The 22,301-nt window shown below is 44.9% G+C and overlaps 1 protein-coding gene across 2 annotated transcripts in view; it reads right to left on the minus strand.

Moving 5' to 3' along the window:
- Positions 1-21,008, minus strand: part of LOC120059152 (E3 ubiquitin-protein ligase TRIM62-like) — a 44,754-nt gene extending 23,746 nt beyond the window's left edge. For both annotated transcript variants that reach the window (XM_039007999.1, XM_039007992.1), the window contains exons 1-2: positions 20,544-21,008; positions 19,230-19,815 (exon numbers count right to left, since the gene is read on the minus strand). In XM_039007999.1, the coding sequence (XP_038863927.1) occupies positions 19,230-19,637 (408 nt within the window). In that variant the 5' untranslated portion in view covers positions 19,638-19,815; positions 20,544-21,008. The remainder of the gene's footprint in view (positions 1-19,229; positions 19,816-20,543) is intronic.
- Between the last annotated feature and the right edge of the window lie 1,293 nt (positions 21,009-22,301).

The raw sequence follows: 22,301 nt of genomic DNA on the forward strand, positions 1-22,301 counted from the left end.
GATGCAGGTAGTTTTAGCCCGTTGTTGGAGAAAGAGGCTGTATATCATTGACACGGCTGGCTGGACTGTCTGGCAGCTCTCTGCTGAAGCAGCAGGCCACTCAAGGTTTGCCAACACCCCAGATCTATTCTCCAGCCCTCTGCCAAGAAGACAGGTTCCCCACTGCCTTGCCCTACCATGTCACACTCTGTGATCATTAATATACAGCTCTATAACACTGATTCCTGGAGACCTCACTAATAGCCCTCTTTAAACTCCGCTGTCCTCACACTGCATCTCTGAACTGCTCCCGTTCAAACAATAAGCCACTGTTCAAACAACAACACTGTTCTCTTTCCATCAAGATGTACATTAGCCGATTCAGAATTATGAGTTAGTTTCTGAAAAGGGAAAACTTGTGGGAATCCCTGGTAAGGTTCTAAACTACCCCCATGTGTTTCTTCTAGTTGGAGGAGGTAGGATAGATGTGCATGCTCTCCTCGGTCTCAGCTCACTCAAGTAAAGCAGGCTGGGAACATTCATCATTCACATGACTTGACCTACATTCTAACCACTGGAGAATGAAAGCATCACAGCTTCCTCTTTTCCTTTGAACTCTACATAGCCACAACTTTCAAAAGGGTGCTTTCACATATTCCCTTTTGATCCGGAAACGTTTGGTACACTGATCCACGCTATAAAGCATGTGTGAAACGCAAAGGAACCCTGGCTGAAATGAATCCTGGACCTGCGTGAGTTCATGGTCCAAGATCCAGGACCAGAGTACCATGTAATGGGACACGGTGAGTCGTGCGGAACTTTTTCTGCCCATTATAAACACGCTAACTCGCTAACGTCATGTAGAATATACGTCTTGCTAATCGCACCCTGAAACTGTTGTTTCCAGGTCTTGTGAATGCAAAACGTATTTTGTAGAATCCTCACAAAATGCTCCAGGAAACCGAACCAGGGTACCGAATTTCATATGTGAAAACACCCAAAGTTTCCAAGGAGTTAGACCAGCTTTTGTGTAATTGGCCATGGTCGGGTAGGCAGGTGTGTGTGTGTGTTGTTCGGCAAGCCACTTGTGTTGGGGCTCCATTGTCTGGTGGTAATCTCGTTAGAGGGCCTATAATCTAGTAACAAGAGCTAGGCAGCCAGGGCCAGGGAGCCTGTCGCAGCAGCCACAGAATGACTCCTCAGACACAGTCAGCCTGGCTCTCTCTCCAATCTGTCTGCTAGCAATTGTCAGACCACTCACTGGGCCCTCCACCTTCTCTGTATCCTCTGTGAGGATGAGGTCAGAGGGGGAGGAGGAATGTCCAGTGTCTGCGTGTGTGATACAGTCGCTATCGCCATCTCAGCATTGCCTAGTCAGTCGTATACAATGACAGACAGGGCTGGCTGTATGTTCATCAAAGACAGTAGGTTACATGGGGTGGATGTTACCTCCAGCTTCAGTCTGTCTCCTTGGTCTGCTGTAGCCTGCTGGTGCTGTTCACACTGCAGGGACAGGGCCTCCCCCAGAGAGGATGCAGGCTCTGCTGATGTGAGTAGAAAATTAGTGGCTGGGATTTAAAGCACAGCTTGAGCACATTTGGATGTTTCTGAAAACCGCTGTGGTCTGACGCAGCATTTCTGTTGCTGAGAGTTGTTTGTGATGATATTTTCCCTGACTGCTTACCCCAGTGGCAGTGGCAGTGTATAAGCAGCAGCCAGACAGACACACAACCGAGGCGCTGTTGGCATGAGGCTGCTAAGATCAGTGTCGTTTATTAACACCACTATTGTTTTCTGGTATCAGATTTACTATTTTTATTAGCTACTTACAAATCATGAATAAAAACACTTCATATTTTTATGATTTGGTTTGGCTAGCTTGTTATTAAAATGTTTCCCCCCCCCACACTGACTGGACTGCATTCCAATCAGTGTGGGGGATTGGAACGCACGCAGCTAGCCTCCTTGACTGTTCCTAAGAATAATCATTCAGGAATAAAGAAAACTAAAAAAGCATTCCTTTCCTTAGAGTCATGGAAAAATGGAGCTCATATCACAAGAACATATTAATGCGACTGACTGGTTGTGAAACTGATAGCCTGGAATGGTCTCCTCCTCAAGTCTTGTCAGTTACTCTGTCAGGGGCTGGGCTTCCTTTGTCATTGCGGCCAGGACGATACCAGTATCGCAATACTCGTTAGTATCGTGGCAAGGAAACAAAACAAAGTGGATTTATCTTCTTTAGGAAAACAGCCCTAACAAACATTATTATGTCATCCAGAGTCATATTCATTCATTCTCCAAACTATAGCACACTATATTGTAAGTACAGCAGGTTTTTAAATGACCAAAAAGTACAGTCTGCTGTGTGTTTTAATTTTAGTCATGGAAAAATGTTAACACATCACAGCCCTATTTGTGCTTGTGTTGGGATCAGTAGAAGGGTCGTGCTCCATGAAGGCATGGCAATTCCAGCCTGCTAGCTAGCTGGTGGGGTTGACTGCGTCAATTCCAGCCTGCTAGCTAGCTGGTGGGGTGGACTGCGTCAATTCCAGCCTGCTAGCTAGCTGGTGGGGTGGACTGCGTCAATTCCAGCCTGCTAGCTAGCTGGTGGGGTGGACTGCGTCAATTCCAGCCTGCTAGCTAGCTGGTGGGGTGGACTGCGTCAATTCCAGCCTGCTAGCTAGCTGGTGGGGTGGACTGCGTCAATTCCAGCCTGCTAGCTAGCTGGTGGGGTGGACTGCGTCAATTCCAGCCTGCTAGCTAGCTGGTGGGGTGGACTGCGTCAATTCCAGCCTGCTAGCTAGCTGGTGGGGTGGACTGCGTCAATTCCAGCCTGCTAGCTAGCTGGTGGGGTGGACTGCATCAATTCCAGCCTGCTAGCTAGCTGGTGGGGTGGACTGCGTCAATTCCAGCCTGCTAGCTAGCTGGTGGGGTGGACTGTGTCAATTCCAGCCTGCTAGCTAGCTGGTGGGGTGGATTGTGTCATTTGTCCCTGTGTTATCCAGGCCAATCTGCTGACTAGGTTGGGTCTGCTGTGTAGAAGCCATTACTTACCCTGATGTACTGTAACCTACATACCGTGTCTGTGGACCAATGTTCTGTACGTCAGCACACCCCACCGGCTATTTACAACTGACCACTGCTGTGTTCCCTCAGTCGCCACCTTTACCCATATTCTAGTCAGTTGTTCCACAGACTCAGCTTGTGAGACTTCTGTTATCATACCTAAACAGGTCTTACAGATCTACAAGAATGGGAAAAGGGATACCTAGTCAGTTTCACAACTGAATGCATTGAACCGAAATGTGTCTTCCGCATTTCACCCAACCCCTCTGAAACAAAGAGGTGCAGGGGAGGGGGCATCAAGACGTATCTAGGGCTGGGGATTGATTTGAGATTGGCCAATATATAATCTCTTGCGCTGATAAAGGCAGAGAAAAAAAACTATAGTGTAGCGCAAATTAGCTTTGTATTTTAGACATTACATAACTGAAATGCATTAGTGGTGCTCATAAATCAGTTACTAATAGTGACTCAGATAAATGTGCGTTCTGTTCCACCCACCCATGCAAAAAGAATTACACAAAACAAATGAGTAATATGTGTAGGTGACCAATAAAATTTGATTTATGAAGAGGACAAGCTGAGGTTCTTACAAGCCCGTAACCAACAATGCATTAAGAAGTCAAGCAAAAATAAGTGTTAAGTAAAAAAAAAAAATAGATGTATGCAGAATGTGTAAGACACACAAATCTCCATGGAGAACATCCTGTCATTGCATGCAGAGAGACCACAGCGTTAAGACACTTTAGTTTGCCTTCTCCATCTTGGCTGCCCTGGACACAGTTGTGCTCTCTGTAGCGTTGTCTTCCTGTGGCTGGCTTTGCCATTTTATTGCTTGCAAGCATTTCTACTTTATTTGACCCATTAGACTTATGCACACACACAAAAAAAATAAACACTTGCAGACACACTCTGTCAGAGTTGAGGTCAGACCAGATATATGCTGTAGCTCCCAGTCCATCCTTTCACTTTCCATCAAGTCAATAAACACAGGGGTGAACCAGGCCCTAACACAAAGCTAGAGGTTTTGGACAAGGGACAAAGGTACCACTACCCTGATTTCAGCTTGAAACATAGACTAAACAAAAACAGGTCAAAGTGGCCACTGGATTCAAAGTAATTGCTGTGGCCTGGGGAGGGGGGGCAGAAAATGCAGTTGTGTAGTGTCCCGTCTATGGCTGGGGGGCAGAGACTGTAGTTGTGAGAGATGAGAGGGGGTGATTAATACCATACCTGGCCAAGACCTGACCAACAACAGGACCAAAAACTTGGTCAGGTTTAAGGACAACCAGCATGCACACTCAGTTTCCACCACCCCATCTCCTTCCAGAGCTGCTTTAATATTCAGCTTGGCTTTACACCTCATTAATAATCTAGCGAGGAATTTAAAGGAATTGGAGGGCTCCCTGTAGGTTCCTTTGACACTATATGAACAACAAGACCAGGTGTCAGACTAGAGCGCAATAAGGAACAGGATATGGGGGACTTCCCTGCATGCCTGGTAACAGAATGGCGCAAGACTCAAGATTTTTCACTTTAAAGTATGTATGCCCAACAAAAACCAATGATTGTGTAAGTGTACAGTTGAAATCGGAAGTTTACATACACTTAGGTTGGAGTCATTAAAACTCATTTTTCAACAACTCTACAAATTTCTTGTTAACAAACTATAGTTTTGGCAAGTCGGTTAGGACATCTACTTTGTGCATGACACGTAATTTTTCCAACAATTGTTTACAGACAGATTATTTCACGTATAATTCACTGTATCAGAAGTTTACATACACTAAGTTGACTGTGCCTTTAAACAGCTTGGAAAATTCCAGAAAATGTCATGGCTTTAGAAGCTTCTGATAGGCTAATTGACATAATTTGAGTCAATTGGAGGTGTACCTGTGGATGTATTTCAAGGCCTACCTTCAAACTCAGTGCCTCTTTGCTTGACATCATGGGAACATCAAAAGAAATCAGCCAAGACCTCAGAAAACAAAATGTAGACCTCCACAAGTCTGGTTCATCATTGGGAGCAATTTCCAAACGCCTGAAGGTACCACGTTCATCTGCACAAACAATAGTACACAAGTATAAACACCATGGGACCACGCAGCCGTCATACCGCTCAGGAAGGAGACGCGTTCTGTCTCCTAGAGATGAACGTACTTGTGTGAAAAGTGCAAATCAATCACAGAACAACAGCAAAGGACCTTGTGAAGATGCTGGAGGAAACCGGTACAAAAGTATCTATATCCACAGTAAAATGAGTCCTATAAATCGACATAACCTGATAGGCCGGTCAGCAAGGAAGAAGCCACTGCTCCAAAACCACCATATACAAGCCAGACTACGGTTTGCAACTGCACATGGGGACAAATATCATACTTTTTGGAGAAATGTCGTCTGGTCTGATGAAACAAAAATAGAACTGTTTGGCCATAATGACCATTGTTATGTTTGGAGGAAAAAGGGGGAGGATTGGAAAACGAAGAAGACCATCCCAACCGTGAAGCACGGGGGTGGCAGCATCATGTTGTGAGGGTGCTTTGCTGCAGGAGGGACTGGTGCGCTTCACAAAATAGATGGCATCATGAGGGAGAAAAATTATGTGGATATATTGAAGCAACATCTCAAGATATCAGTCAGGAAGTTAAAGCTTGGTCGTAAGTGGGTCTTTCAAATGGACAATGACCCCAAGCATACTTCCAAAGTTATGGCAAAATGGCTTAAGGACAACAAAGTCAAGGTATTGGAGACTGAAAAAGTGTGTGTGAGCAAGGAGGCCTACAAACCTGACTCGGTTACACCAGCTCTGTCAGGAAGAATGGGCCAAAATTCACCCAACTTATTGTGGGAAGCTTGTGGAAGGCTACCCAAACGTTTAACAATTTAAAGGCAATGCTACCAAATACTAATTGAGTGTATGTATAAATAAAGCACTAAATAAACTTCAGTTAGTGCTAAACACAGCTGCTAGAATCTTGACTAGAACCAAAAAAATATGATCATATTACTCCAGTGCTAGCCTCTCTACACTGGCTTCCTGTTAAGGCAAGGGCTGATTTCAAGGTTTTACTGCTAACCTATAAAGCGTTACATGGGCTTGCTCCTACCTATCTTTCCGATTTGGTCCTGCCGTACACACCTACACGTACGCTACGGTCACAAGACGCAGGCCTCCTTACTGTCCCTAGAATTTCTAAGCAAACATATGGAGGCAGGGCTTTCTCCTATAGAGCTCCATTTTTATGGAATGGTCTGCCTACCCATGTGAGAGACACAGACTCGGTCTCAACCTTTAAGTCTTTATTGAAGACTCATCTCTTCAGTAGGTCCTATGATTGATTGTAGTCTGGCCCAAGAGTGTGAAGGTGAACGGAAAGGCACTGGAGCAACAAACCGCTCTTGCTGTCTCTGCCTGGCCGGTTCCCTTCTCTGCCTCTAACCCTATTACGGGGGCTGAGTCACTGGCTTACTGGTGCTCTTCCATGTCGTCCCTAGGAGGGGTGCGTCACTTGAGTGGGTTGAGTCACTGACGTTATCTTCCTGTCCGGGTTGGCGCCCTCCCCCTTGGGTTGTGCAGTGGCGGAGATCTTTGTGGGCTATACTCGGCCTTGTCTCAGGATGCTAAGTTGGTGGTTGAAGATATCCCTCTAGTGGTGTGGGGGCTGTGCTTTGGCAAAGTGGGTGGGGTTATATTCTGCCTGTTTGGCCCTGTCCGGGGGTATCGTCGGACGGGGCCACAGTGTCTCCCGACCCCTCCTGTCTCAGCCTCTAGTATTTATGCTAAGTACTTTGTGTGTCGGGGGGCTAGGGTCAGTATGTTATATCTGGAGTGGAGGTCGACCGATTAATCGTAATGGCCAAGTGTTCATAACAACCGGTAAATCGGCATTTTTGAACACCGATTATGGCCGATTACATTGCACTCCACGAGGAGACTGCGTGGCAGGCTGACTACCGTTTACGCGAGTGCAGCAAGAACCAAGGTAAGTTGCTAGCTAGCATTAAACTTATCTTATAAAAAACAATACATCTTAACATAAACTATTAATATTGTTAACTAGTGATTATCTAGCTTGTCCTGCGTTACATATAATCAATATGGTACCTGTTAATTTATCATTGAATCACAGCCTACTTCGCAAAACGGGTGATGATTTAACAAGTGCATTTGCAGAAAAAAAGGCACTGTCATTGCACCAATGTGTACTTAACCATAAACATCAATGCCTTTCTTAAAATCAATACACATGTATATCTTTTAAACCTGCATATTTAGTTAATATTGCCTGCTAACATGAATTTATTTTAACTAGGGAAATTGTGTCACTTCTCTTGCGTTCTGTGCAAGCAGTCAGGTTATATGCAGCAGTTTGGGCTGCCTGGCTCGTAGCGAAGTGTGTGAAGACCATTTCTTCCTAACAAAGACCGTAATTAATTTGCCGGAATTGTACATAATTATGACATAACGTTGAAGGTTGTGCAATGTAACAGCAATATTTAGACTTAGGGATGCCACCCGTTAGATAAAATGCGTATCGGTTCCGTATTTCACTGAAAGAATAAACGTTTTGTTTTCGAAATTATAGTTTCCGGATGTGACCATATTAATGACCTAAGGCTCGTATTAATGTGTTATATTATAATTAAGTCTATGATTTGATATTTAATAGAGCAGTCTGACTGTGCGGTGGTAGGCAGCAGCAGGCTCGTAATCATTCATCTCAAACAGCACTTTCCTGCATTTGCCAGCAGCTCTTCGCTGTGCTTCAAGCATTGCGCTGTCCATGACTTCAAGCCTATCAACTCCCGAGATTAGGCTGGCAATACTATAGTGCCTATAAGAACATCCAATAGTCAAAAGGTATATGAAATACAAACGGTATAGAGAGAAATAGTCCTATAATTCCTACAACTTCTTACCTGGGAATATTGAAGACTCATGCTAAAAAGGAACCACCAGCTTTCATATGTTCTCATGTCCTGAGCATGGCACTTAAAATATTGCACTTTTACTTTCTCCTCCAACACTTTGTTTTTGCATTATTTAAACCAAATTGATCATTATTTATTTGAGACTAAATTGATTTTATTGATGTATTATGTTAAAATAACTGTTCATTCAGTATTGTTGTAATTGTCATTATTACATATATACAGTGGGGCAAAAAAGTATTTAGTCAGCCACCAATTGTGCAAGTTCTCCCACTTAAAAAGATGAGGCCTGTAATTTTCATCATAGGTACACTTCAACTATGACAGACAAAACGAGGGAAAAAAATCCAGAAAATCACATTGTGATATTTTTAATGAATTTATTTGCAAATTATGGTGGAAAATAAGTATTTGGTCACCTACAAACAAGCAAGATTTCTGGCTCTCACAGACCTGTAACTTCTTCTTTAAGAGGCTCCTCTGTCCTCCACTCGTTACCTGTATTAATGGCACCTGTTTGAACTTGTTATCAGTATAAAAGACACCTGTCCACAACCTCAAACAGTCACACTCCAAACTCCACTATGGCCAAGACCAAAGAGCTGTCAAAGGACACCAGAAACAAAATTGTAGACCTGCACCAGGCTGGGAAGACTGAATCTGCAATAGGTAAGCAGCTTGGTTTGAAGAAATCAACTGTGGGAGCAATTATTAGGAAATGGAAGACATATAAGACCACTGATAATCTCCCTCGATCTGGGGCTCCACACAAGATCTCACCCCGTGGGGTCAAAATGATCACAAGAACGGTGAGCAAAAATCCCAGAACCACACGGGGGGGACCTAGTGAATGACCTGCAGAGAGCTGGGACCAAAGTAACAAAGCCTACCATCAGTAACGCACTACGCCGCCAGGGACTCAAATCCTGCAGTGCCAGACGTGTCCCCCTGCTTAAGCCAGTACATGTCCAGGCCCGACTGAAGTTTGCTAGAGAGCATTTGGATGATCCAGAAGAAGATTGGGAGAATGTCATATGGTCAGATGAAACCAAAATTATAGTTATATTTTGGTAAAAACTCAACTTGTCGTGTTTGGAGGACAAAGAATGCTGAGTTGCATCCAAAGAACACCATACCTACTGTGAAGCATGGGGGTGGAAACATCATGCTTTGGGGCTGTTTTTCTGCAAAGGGACCAGGACGACTGATCCGTGTAAAGGAAAGAATGAATGGGGCCACGTATCGTGAGATTTTGAGTGAAAACCTCCTTCCATCAGCAAGGGCATTGAAGATGAAACGTGGCTGGGTCTTTCAGCATGACAATGATCCCAAACACACCGCCCGGGCAACGAAGGAGTGGCTTCGTAAGAAGCATTTCAAGGTCCTGGAGTGGCCTAGCCAGTCTCCAGATCTCAACCCCATAGAAAATCTTTGGAGGGAGTTGAAAGTCCGTGTTGCCCAGCAACAGCCCCAAAACATCACTGCTCTAGAGGAGATCTGCATGGAGGAATGGGCCAAAATACCAGCAACAGTGTGTGAAAACCTTGTGAAGACTTACAGAAAACATTTGACCTCTGTTATTGCCAACAAAGGGTATATAACAAAGTATTGAGATAAACTTTTGTTATTGACCAAATACTTATTTTCCACCATAATTTGCAAATAAATTCTTTAAAATTACTACAATGTGATTTTCTGGATTTGTTTTCTCATTTTGTCTGTCATAGTTGAAGTGTACCTATGATGAAAATTACAGGCCTCTCTCATCTTTTTAAGTGGGAGAACTTGCACAATTGGTGGCTGACTAAATACTTTTTTGCCCCACTGTATGTATGTATGTATATATATATATATATATACACACACACACACATATACACTGCTCAAACAAATAAAGGGAACACTAAAATAACATCCTAGATCTGAATGAATGAAATATTCTTATTAAATACTTTTTTCTTTACATAGTTGAATGTGCTGACAACAAAAATCACACAAAAATGATCAATGTAAATCAAATTTATCAACCCATGGAGGTCTGGATTTGGAGTCACACTCAAAATTAAAGTGGAAAACCACACTACAGGCTGATCCAACTTTGATGTAATGTCCTTAAAACAAGTCAAAATGAGGCTCAGTAGTGTGTGTGGCCTCCACGTGCCTGTATGACCTCCCTACAACGCCTGGGCATGCTCCTGATGAGGTGGCGGATGGTCTCCTGAGGGATCTCCTCCCAGACCTGGACTAAAGCATCCGCCAACTCCTGGACAGTCTGTGGTGCAACGTGGCGTTGGTGGATGGAGCGAGACATGATGTCCCAGATGTGCTCAATTGGATTCAGGTCTGGGGAACGGACGGGCCAGTCCATAGCATCAATGCCTTCCTCTTGCAGGAACTGCTGACACACTCCAGCCACATGAGGTCTAGCATTGTCTTGCATTAGGAGGAACCCAGGGCCAACCGCACCAGCATATGGTCTCAAGGGGTCAGAGGATCTCATCTCGGTACCTAATGGCAGTCAGGCTACCTCTGGCGAGCACATGGAGGGCTGTGCGGCCCCCCAAAGAAATGCCACCCCACACCATGACTGACCCACCGCCAAACCGGTCATGCTGGAGGATGTTGCAGGCAGCAGAACGTTCTCCACGGCGTCTCCAGACTCTGTCACATGTGCTCATGTGCTCAGTGTGAACCTGCTTTCATTTGTGAAGAGCACAGGGCGCCAGTGGCGAATTTGCCAATCTTGGTGTTCTCTGGCAAATGCCAAACGTCCTGCACGGTGTTGGGCTGTAAGCACAACCCCCACCTGTGGACGTCGGGCCCTCAAACCACCCTCATGGAGTCTGTTTCTGACCGTTTGAGCAGACACATGCACATTTGTGGCCTGCTGGAGGTCATTTTGCAGGGCTCTGGCAGTGCTCCACCTGCTCCTCCTTGCACAAAGGCAGAGGTAGCGGTCCTGCTGCTGGGTTGTTGCCCTCCTACGGCCTCCTCCACGTCTCCTGATGTACTGGCCTGTCTCCTGGTAGCGCCTCCATGCTATGGACACTACGCTGACAGACACAGCAAACCTTCTTGCCACAGCTCGCATTGATGTGCCTTCCTGGATGAGCTGCACTACCTGAGCCACTTGTGTGGGTTGTAGACTCCGTCTCATGCTACCACTAGAGTGAAAGCACCGCCAGCATTCAAAAGTGACCAAAACATCAGCCAGGAAGCATAGGAACTGAGAAGTGGTCTGTGGTCACCACCTGCAGAACCACTCCTTTATTGGGGGTGTCTTGCTAATTGCCTATAATTTCCACCTTTTGTCTATTCCATTTGCACAACAGCATGTGAAATTTATTGTCAATCAGTGTTGCTTCCTAAGTGGACAGTTTGATTTCACAGAAGTGTGATTGACTTGGAGTTACATTGTGTTGTTTAAGTGTTCCCTTTATTTTTTTGAGCAGTGTATATAAAAATGTTCCTTTTTTTATTTTTTATTGGCAGATTAATCGGTATCGGCTTTTTTTGGTCCTCCAATAATCGGTATCGGCTTTTTTTGGTCCTCCAATAATCGGTATCGGCTTTTTTTGGTCCTCCAATAATCGGTATCGGCTTTTTTTGGTCTTCCGATAATCGGTATCAGCTTTTTTTGGTCCTCCGATAATCGGTATCAGCTTTTTTTGGTCCTCCGATATTCGGTATCGGCTTTTTTTGGTCCTCCAATATTCGGTATCGGCCTTTTTTGGTCCTCCAATAATCGGTATCGGCGTTAAAAAACATCATAAATCGGTTGACCTCTAATCTGGAGTATTTATCCTGTTTTATCCGGTGTCCTGTGTGAATTTAAGTATGCTCTCTTTAATTCTCTCTCTCGCTCTCTTGGAGGACCTGAGCCCTAGGACCATGCCTCAGGACTACCTGGCCTGATGACTCCTTGCGGTCCCCAGTCCACCTGGCCGTGCTGCTGCTCCAGTTTCAACTGTTCTGCCTGCGGCTATGGAACCCTGACCTGTTCACCGGACGTGCTACCTGTCCCAGCCCTGTTGTTTTCAACTCTCTAGAGACAGCAGGAGCGGTAGAGATACTCTGAATGATCGGCTATGAAAAGCCAACTGACATTTACCCCTGATGTGTTGACATGTTGCAACCTCTGTGATTGTCATTATTTAACCCTGCTGGTCATCTATGAACATTTGAACATCTTGCCCATGTTCTGTTATAATCTCCACCCGGCACAGCCAGAAGAGGACTGGCCACCCCTCAGCCTGGTTCCTCTCTAGGTTTCTTCCTAGGTTCTGGCCTTTCTAGGGAGTTTTTCCTAGCCACTGTGCTTCTACACCTGCATTCCTTGCTGTTTGGGGTTTTAGGCTGGGTTTCTGTACAGCACTTTGACATCAGCTGATGTAAGAAGGGCTTTATAAATACATTTGATTGATTGATGTAAACTTCTGACCCACTCGGAATGTGATGAAAGAAATACAAGCTTAAATAAATCATTTTCTACTATTATTCTGACATTTCACATATATAAAAAAAAAAATTGGTGCTCCTAACTGACCTAAAACAGGGAATTTTTACTAGGATTAAATGTATTTGGCTAAGGTCAAATCAAAATCAAATCAAATTTTATTTGTCACATACACATGGTTAGCAGATGTTAATGCGAGTGTAGCGAAATGCTTGTGCTTCTAGTTCCGACAATGCAGTAATAACCAACGAGTAATCTAACCTAACAATTCCACAACTACTACCTTATACACACACAAGTGTAAAGGGATAAAGAATATGTACATAAAGATATATGAATGAGTGATGGTACAGAACGGCATAGGCAAGATGCAGTAGACGGTATAGAGTACAGTATATACATATGAGATGAGTAATGTAGGGTATGTAAACATTATATTAAGTGGCATTGTTTAAAGTGGCTAGTGATACATTTTTACATAAATTTCCATCAATTCCCATTATTAAAGTGGCTGGAGTTGAGTCAGTATGTTGGCAGCAGCCACTAAATGTTAGTGGTGGCTGTTTAACAGTCTGATGGCCTTGAGATAGAAGCTGTTTTTCAGTCTCTCGGTCCCTGCTTTGATGCACCTGTACTGACCTCGCCTTCTGGATGATAGCGGGGTGAACAGGCAGTGGCTCGGATGGTTGTTGTCCTTGATGATCTTTATGGCCTTCCTGTGACATCGGGTGGTGTAGGTGTCCTGGAGGGCAGGTAGTTTGCCCCCGGTGATGCGTTGTGCAGATCTCACTACCCTCTGGAGAGCCTTACGGTTGTGGGCGGAGCAGTTGCCGTACCAGGCGGTGATACAGCCAGACAGGATACTCTCGATTGTGCATCTGTAGAAGTTTGTGAGTGCTTTTGGTGACAAGCCAAGGTATATGTAAACATCCGACTTCAACTGTAGGTAACAACACATCCTCAACACAGGGGTGCGTGCTCAGCCCCATCATGCACTCCCTGTTCACACATGACTGCACGGCCAGGCAAGACTACAACACCATCATTAAATTTGCTGATGACACAACAGTGGTAGGCCTGATCACCGACAAACGATGAGACAGCCTATAGGGAGGAGGTCAGAAGACTGAAAGGAGACTGAAAAGATTTGGCATGGGTCCTCAGATCCTCAAAAGGTTCTACAGCTGCACCATCGAGAGCATCCTGACTGGTTGCATCACTGCCTGGTATGACAACTGCTCGGATTCTGACTGCAAGGCGCGACAGAGGGTAGTGCGAACAGCCCAGTACATCACTGGGGCCAAGCTTCCTGCCATCCAGGACCTCTATACCAGGCGGTGTCAGAGTGTCAAAGACTCCAGCCACCCTAGTCATAGACTGTTCTCTCTGCTACCGCACGGCAAGCGGTACCGGAGCGCCAAGTCTCGGTCCAAGAGGCTTCTAAACAGCTTCTACCCCCAAGCCATAAGACTCCTGAACATCTAGTCAAATGGCTACCCAGACTAATTGCATTGCCCCACCCCCACACCACTGCCACTCTGTTGTCATCTATGCATAGTCACTTTAATAACCTACATGTACATACTACCTCAACTAACCGGTGCCCCCGCACATGGAATCTGTACCGGCACCCCCTTGTATATATTGTTATTTTTTTACTGTTGCTCTTGTTACTTTTCTTCTCTCTTATTCATATATTTTTTAAACTGCATTGTTGGTTAGGGGCACGTAAGTAAGCATTTCACTGTAAGGCCGCAGTAGCAAGCAGCTTCAGTGGTAGCCGTAGTAACAAGCAGCTTCAGTGGTAGCCGCAGTAACAAGCAGCTTCAGTGGTAGCCGCAGTAACAAGCAGCTTCAGTGGTAGCCGCAGTAACAAGCAGCTTCAGTGGTAGCCGCAGTAACAAGCAGCTTCAGTGGTAGCCGCAGTAACAAGCAGCTTCAGTGGTAGCCGCAGTAACAAGCAGCTTCAGTGGTAGCCGCAGTAACAAGCAGCTTCAGTGGTAGCCGCAGTAACAAGTGAAGTAGCTACTGCATCTTCATGTCTGAGGACATTATGTCTGGACACGTCTAACAGAACATGCCTGTTCTGCCATTCCCCATGACTCGGTTTCCGCACATATGCAAACGCTGTCTCTCTCTCTCTCTCTGCAATGCCACCCTGACTGACCGCTGAACTGTTCAAACATTAGCGAGTTATTTAACCATTTTTTCACTCTGCCTGGTTCTGGGAACCACCTCTCAGAAGAATAAGGAATGAGGAGGAAGATTAAGGACGGGATAGAGAGAACAAGAAAGTAAACGAGAGTGAGGAAAGAGAGGGGGAGCTGGAGCGGACTGGGACAGGCCTCAGGAGAGAGCCACGGGTGCCCTTGAAATTGCCTGACTCATTACTGCAGCAATGGCCATGCATGTGGAAGGGGTCTCAGAGAGCGCTGTGTGAGTGTGAGAGAGTGAGCGAAAGTGAGAGCGCCCTGGTTAACCCCTGAAGGGACACTTCAAAGGCCCATACCCACCTCTCTTTCCCCTGCTTCAAATACCACACAGTGTTACAGTGGAGCAGGTAAGGGGAAAATGTTAACACCTCATCCTTAACCTATGTGTTCTGGACCGGATAAGGATGAAATAATAACTGGGGAGGTCTAATGGAGAATGGTGTACAGGAGCTCCCTTTAACTGAAAGACCATGTTGGAGAGGTTCAACACTACAGTGCTCCCATAGACCTCATAGCAGTAGAGCAAATCGGGGGGCCATTGGAGACTTTGCTAAAGCAAACAGATGTGCTGCACCCCTACCACAGCCTCCAGCCTATCCCTCAAAACAAAGTGTCTGAAGCTCAGTCCCCAAATCCCTGTATGCATGGATAACCATGGCTACAGAACCCTTCTCCTCTTGTCTGGGTTTCCCATCACTGCTGACTGATGACAAGCAGAGCAGAAAGTGGCCCCATGTCCCTGGGGCCACTAGAAAGCAGGCAAAGGCTCTCTCTAACCCCATTTACTCCTGTCTCAGTACCCATGCTGCTCTGCACACTGACAGACCACATTACAATTAAGGGACTGGCCTTAGTGACTCCAATTTGTCTATATGGAGCAAAGCTAAATATGCTGAGAATAAAGCACACATTCACAGCGTCCGTACAGGTCTGATAAGCTGTGTGGTGAAAGATGCCGTTGAAACAGCACTCTCTCAGCCTGTTTTAAGATGACAACAACATGGAAAACAAAACCAGAGAGGTCACCATTATTGCATCAAACAAAGCTGTCCATTTACCCAAAACACTTCAGACTAATAGGCAAGCAAATCAAATTAATGTTTAAATAAGGCTAAACCAATAACCAACTAAACATTATTTCCATTTGTGTACAGGCGTTGTGCTGTCCATGCCAGCCTTTATGAACAGAGGCATATAGCCCTCCTAGGCAGAGTGCAGGAGCCTTTTCCCCTCTGAATCTCTGCTTCCTCAAGCAAATGGCAGAGCTGCCAACAAATCCTTCCCAATACCACCTTAATATCCTTCACATTGAAAAGCATGTGCGCATGTGTGTGTACGTGCGGACAGCAGCGTGTGTGTCACTGAGCTGAAGTGGAGGACATGCTAGCTAGCGCATTATAGATTTGACTGCAGCATGGATCCACAGGGGTAAGGATGACAATCGGCAGGAGCAAAAGCCCCCTGACAACAACCTGCATGCCTGTGGTCAGAGCAGAGGAGTGACATGCCAAGCTAAGGAGATTACACCGTCTCTCACTCTCAGCCCAAAGAGTAGCTCCTGCCCTGCCTGGCAGCCACACGACAACTAAAGCCCTCGCTGGGTTCATCTGTGGGCAGAGCCAGGCCAACAGACTGTCAACCACATCCCTTATCTTGCTCAACATATGTGGCAACAGCCAGGGCATTTCATCATCTTTAAGGCACTCAATACAAAACCAAAATGTTTGCGTAAACAGCAAGGTAGCCAGAGACATTTTGCTCTATCCCCCCAGTCTTCCATTAGGTGAATGGGCAATACAGCTACAGCATGCTGTAACCTAAAAGCAAGCTTCCTTGGACAAACTACTGCATTGAGATGTGAATTGAAAAGCAATGTTTTAACCCAGGGCAGTAGACCTGGTGGAGGAGTCTGTCAGCCTAGAGACATTTTCTCCTCCTCTGTCTGACTGAGAACCTCCTCAGGGAGCTGCAGTGTCATTACAGCCAGAGAGAGAACAAAAGGGAGAAAGATGTGTGTGTGTCCACCAAATTCCATCCCACCCAGCAACAAATACCCCTCAGTCTCACCTGACAAAACCCAAGATGAATCCCATTCAACAGAGACATCCCACCTGGCACCACAAGTGCCTTCTGAACACTGTCTTCTGAGTTGAACATTGCTTTTAGACACCTTTGTTCATCACACCATGACACTTAACTCAGCATTACCAGGGTATGCTGTTCAAAGGGAACTTCTACCAAAAGGCAAAAGCTTTGCACAGTACGTTTCTTTAAACCGCCCAACTGGTGTTTGTCTGATAAAAGCATTCACTTTTTTTTTAATGGAACTGAAAGACCCAAAATGTTAACCAATAACATCCTCAAAGAGCAACAATTCTGTTCACGTCATTTCACTGAGCTAAACAAGAAATTACTTGAAAAATTACGACTCTCTGAAAATACAATGACTCGTATTTGAAGTCACACTTATAGGGGACATGTTTGTTTCCGTCTCTTCTCTCGGGGTCCTATAGATCGGGGCAGCTTTTTAACCTCCTGCTGTAAAGTTAATACTAAATGTCACAACAGAACCCATTGGAAAAGGCTCCAAGGAGAGAGAGAGAAACTGTCCAAGGAGAACAGCATGTTGTACTAATGAATTATCTATTGAGATTACACTGCCCTGACCTTTTGAATGCTCCAAGGCAGCCTAGATGCACCAAGATGGACAGTTTCAAGGCTCCTAGAGCTCAGCAGCAAGTAGACCCAATTGAACTAGAGGGAAGGACATGCGAAATAGTCTACTAAGCCTTTGATTGTCAGGTACTTAACATTAAAAGAGAGGTTCTCTCTCCTCCTGAGTCAAGGAAAACATAAGTTCAGTATGCAATGAGGGGATAACATAAGGAACATTCAGAGCCTGCAGCCATCCCAGACAGCCTAGCCTAATGCCTGTTGGACAGAAGAGGGATTGAGGAAATAATTTCAAAGGGCACAAGTCCGGTCCTTTTTCAGAGCTCCCTCCCTGGTGTTGACCAACCACAGCGTTAATCAAGTGCTCCAGTATCACACCTCTGCTCTGGTCCAACAGTGGCTCGGGACAGAGAGTGCATCTATAGCTGCCTTGAGTGTTGACGGAATTAAGGGTTTAATACACAAAACAAATGGGATTGGACTGTTATACATACTATAACAATGGAGTGCAAAGAGAAGAGAACAGGATTAGCTACAATGCCAGAGTTATGGGATTGTGTCTCTGCGGGACTAATCAAAGTACGGAAGAAAAGGCTGACGATATTCATTGACTGAGTTTGTGGTAATATTGGGAATATCAAAGGGAAATATATTGAATTGGATTGTTGCTCTACATACTCTAGCATTAGTCTACATGGAGATGCTATTCATTATTTCAGACTACATGTGTAATGCCATGACGTAACTAAATCAGCTGAATTGTTATTCTTTGTGAGTCCAAATGAAGGACAATTGTAGCGATGGAAATGTGATGGAAAGTCATGTGCTTATTACATAATTATTCATTATGTGCTTATTCAACCTCTGTTTACTCTGCCAGAAGGGCAAAGATGGTGTGTTCATTTGCGAATCAACGGTTGGTCCTCCACCCCTTGGCAGAAGACGTTTGTTTAGCCTAAATTATAGTAAAACAATTGTCTTGACTGACAATAGCTGGTGTTGTTAATCTTGAGGTAAACAACAAGGACAATACATCAACAAGTCCCCCTCAGAAAAGGGAACAGAGATCAATAGTCAGGTTGTTAACTGACTATCCTACCGATCCTTGACTTCGGCGATGTCATTTACAAAATAGCCTCCAACACTCTACTCAGCAAATTGGATGCAGTCTATCACAGTGCCATCCGTTTTGTCACCAAAGCCCCATATACTACTCACCACTGCGACCTGTATGCTCTCGTTGGCTGGCCCTCGCTTCATATCCATCGCCAAACCCACTGGCTCTAGGTCATCTAAGTCATTGCTAGGTAAAACCCCACCTTATCTCAGCTCACTGGTCACCAGTGCAGCTCACTGCTCCAGCAGGTATACGTCACTGGTCACCCCCAAAGCCAATTCCTCCTTCGGCCGCCTTTCCTTCCAGTGATGAACGAACCTCATCACCATATTGTTATTTATTTTGCTCCTTTGCACCCCAGTACCGCTACTTGCACATCTATCACCCCAGTGTTTAATTTTCCATACTGTAATAATTTCGCCAATACGGCCTATTTCTTGCCTCACCCCCCTTATCCTACCTCATTTGCACACACTGTACATAGACTTTCTCTATTGTATTATTGACTGTATGTCTGTTTATTCCATGTGTAACTCTGTATTGTTGTTTGTGTCACACTGCTTTGCTTTATATTGGCCAGGTCGCAGTTGTAAATGAGAACTTGTTCTCAACTGGCCTACCTGGTTAAATAAAAGTGACATTAAATGAAATTAAAATAGAAAAATGGAGCTCAGTTTCAAAAGGCTTTCATTCCCCCCTAATTCAACCCCTGAGCCCTGGCTATGACTAACACTTAGAATTCTGGACACCCCAGGGTACTAGACGAGGAGAAAGGACGTCCAGTGGAACTGACCTGTATCTCCTCGTAGGCCTCATCAATAGTGGTGACCTGGTGTTGCTCGTGTAAGGCTGGCTCGTCACAGAAGAAGCATACCAGGCTCTTGTCGCTGAGGCAGAAGAGCTTGACCTTCTCATGGTCCTTGCAGGGATAGGAGCTCCTCTGCGCGTTGAGGATGGCGTCCAGCGGGAAGGCTGAGTAGCGCTCCACGATGTTGGACAGCTTGAGGCTTGGGGAGAGAAGAGGGTCTGTGAAGGTCCTCCTACACTCAGGACAGTCTCGGGCACCGTGGGGCTCCTGCCTGCTCCAGTGCTCAGTTATACACTTACGGCAGAAATAGTGCTCACAGCCAAAACTGACAGGGTCCTGGTAGATACTCAGGCAAATGGAACACAAAAGCTCGTCCTTCAGACAGCAAGCCATTTGCAAACATAGAGGTTGAGATGCATCTGACTGCACATTGCTTGGGAGTAGAATGCACCTGGTTATATTTTTCAATACAGTGTTCTGGCCTGAGAGATCACATCAGGGTTTGGTTCTTGACTGTCAGTCAGTTCAATGACACCCACTTCAGAATCTTGGCCACTATTCTTTGATCTTTCTGCAATGACAAAACACAGACATAGCCACCATGGAGCAATCTAATACACAGAAAGCAGCAATTCACACGTGTGTAACGTTATGCAAAAGTAAATCTGATAAAGGGTTTAAGCAGTAAACCAGCCATCTTTGGCATTCATCTCTTGGTAAACAATAGCCAGCAAGGATAGGCTGTGGTCGCTGGAAGTTATGATTTTACCACTTGTTAGCTAGGAAATTTGAACCACTGTCAATTCTATGGCTTTTGAATAGCATACGTGGTAAAGCAAAAATATTGAGCTTTCTTTTTTTAACAGCATGGTTACATTATCATTGTCTTCTACGACGATGGAGTCGCTCAACACAGCAACAGCAGTATTTTGACCTGTCCTCCTTTGGACACTGGCCGAATTAATGTCATAAGCTAGCAAGTTAGCTAGCTACGCTTAGTAGCTAGCTAACTTATATGTCCAATAATGACCCCCGGCAAAGAATCGACATGTCTATAAAAATAAAAAAATAAGTGAGATAACAAGCTCCCTTCATTTGCCATACAACTTATTTAACTCGCGTTTGTTACCTGGCTATTTCTGCATTTTGTTTCGCTTGTCAGCTAATATTTTCAATTGCAAAACTGACAACGTTAGCTGTCTAATTCGATAGCTAGCAAACGTTAGTTGCCTTGCTGGCCAGCTAGACTTAAACATCGCTATCTGCCTCCTCCATAGGAAAGAGAGGTGATCAACTTACCATAGCAAATCTCCTTAAATGTTACTTTAAATTATTGTGCTTTAAACGCAACCGTGTCTGATATTTTCCAAAATAATCAAAGAAAACCGCACCAGATCAAGTTAATAATTTCAGACAACCTCACTCACAAGCATTCACAGCACCCAAACTGACATCTACTGCTGCTCAGTCGATCTCACTCTCCTTCAGAAAGGAATGAAACACGGCAATAGAAACAAACCAACGCCTCCACCTGCGCGAACGATGGGTGTCACACTGACACATCAAAACTCTTCGTTCAATCTGTGGTTGCGGATTCACATACACATGTTGTTTGCTTGAGTTAAAATGTAAAACGCATAAATGATTACGTACATACAAGTACATAGACGGAGGAAAAACATTGGCTACTACTGGAGATAAATGTTGTACCCCTATAAACGAATGGAACCGCGCAAACTTCCACGCGCTCAGCTGAAAGACAAAGATTAGTTCCGCTAGCACAGCAGCACTAACGTCAAAGACAGTAAAGTCACTGAGTTTCTAAACCCAGAGGCGCAACATTGCGAGACTTCCGGGAACGCTTACGAAACAGACCAAGCAGACCAGGCTGTGGTTTGAGAAGGCAATGAGAGAAGTGAACGATTCTTCATTTTCTAGAAATCTAAAGGCACAACCTAGATTCGAGCCAATGTCTGCCGAGGGGTTTGTGCTGATTGTACTTTGATTGTGACAGCCGGTTAAATGGTGTCCCTTGAGAATGCAAGAACAAGATGTATGTCATGAGAAGTGCAGCATATTCACAAGGAGATGTATACTTGGAATAGGGAGGAGGAATGGAGGGAAAAACAGAGGCAGATGAGGTCTAAGAGAGAGGGGGAGGAAGACTGAAAATATTTGGCATGTGTCCTCAGATCCTCAAAAAGTTATACAGCTGCACCATTGAGAGCATCCTGACTGGTTGTATCACTGCCTGGTACGGCAACTGCTCTGCCTCCGACCGCATAGCACTACAGAGGGTAGGCCCAGTACATCACTGGGGCCAAGCTTTCTGCCATCGAGGACCTCTATACCAGGCGGTGTCGGAGGAAGGCCCTAAAAATTGTCAAAGACTCCAGCCACCCTAGTCATAGACTGTTCTCTCTGCTACTGCACTGCAAGCGGTACCGGAGCGCCAAGTCTAAGTCCAAAAGGCTTCTTAACAGCTTCTACCCCCAAGCCATAAGACTCCTGAACAGCTAATCAAATGGCTACCCAGACTCTTTGCATTGCCCCACCCCCCTTTAAGCTGCTGATACTCTCTGTTTATTATCTATGCATAGTCACTTTAAATCTACCTACATGTACATATTACCTCAATTACCTCAACTAACTTGTGCCCCCGCACATTGACTCTGTACCGGTACCTCCTGTATATAGCCTCGCTACTGTTATTTTACTGCTGCTCTTTAATTATTTTTTATTTTTATTTTTCACTTATCTATTTTTTACTTAACACTTATTTTTCTTAAAACTGCATTGTTGGTTAAGGGTTTGTAAGTAAGCATTTCACTGTAAGGTGTACACCTGTTGTATTCGGCACTTGTGACAAATACGGTTTGATTTGATTTGATTTGAAGAGCGTGAGCTTGAGTCAGTTAAAAATGGCGGAAAAAGGGAGATGGTTTGTTAAAGAAGAATGATAGAAAGTGTAAGCAGAGTGAGCTGAAGACAGGAGGAGAAATGGAAGTGAATGAGGGCAAAGTATCAGAGGTGGTAGGTGTGGTGAAGTTCTCTGAG

This window comes from Salvelinus namaycush, chromosome 2, assembly GCF_016432855.1.
Source record: "Salvelinus namaycush isolate Seneca chromosome 2, SaNama_1.0, whole genome shotgun sequence".
Classification (NCBI taxonomy): domain Eukaryota; kingdom Metazoa; phylum Chordata; class Actinopteri; order Salmoniformes; family Salmonidae; genus Salvelinus; species Salvelinus namaycush.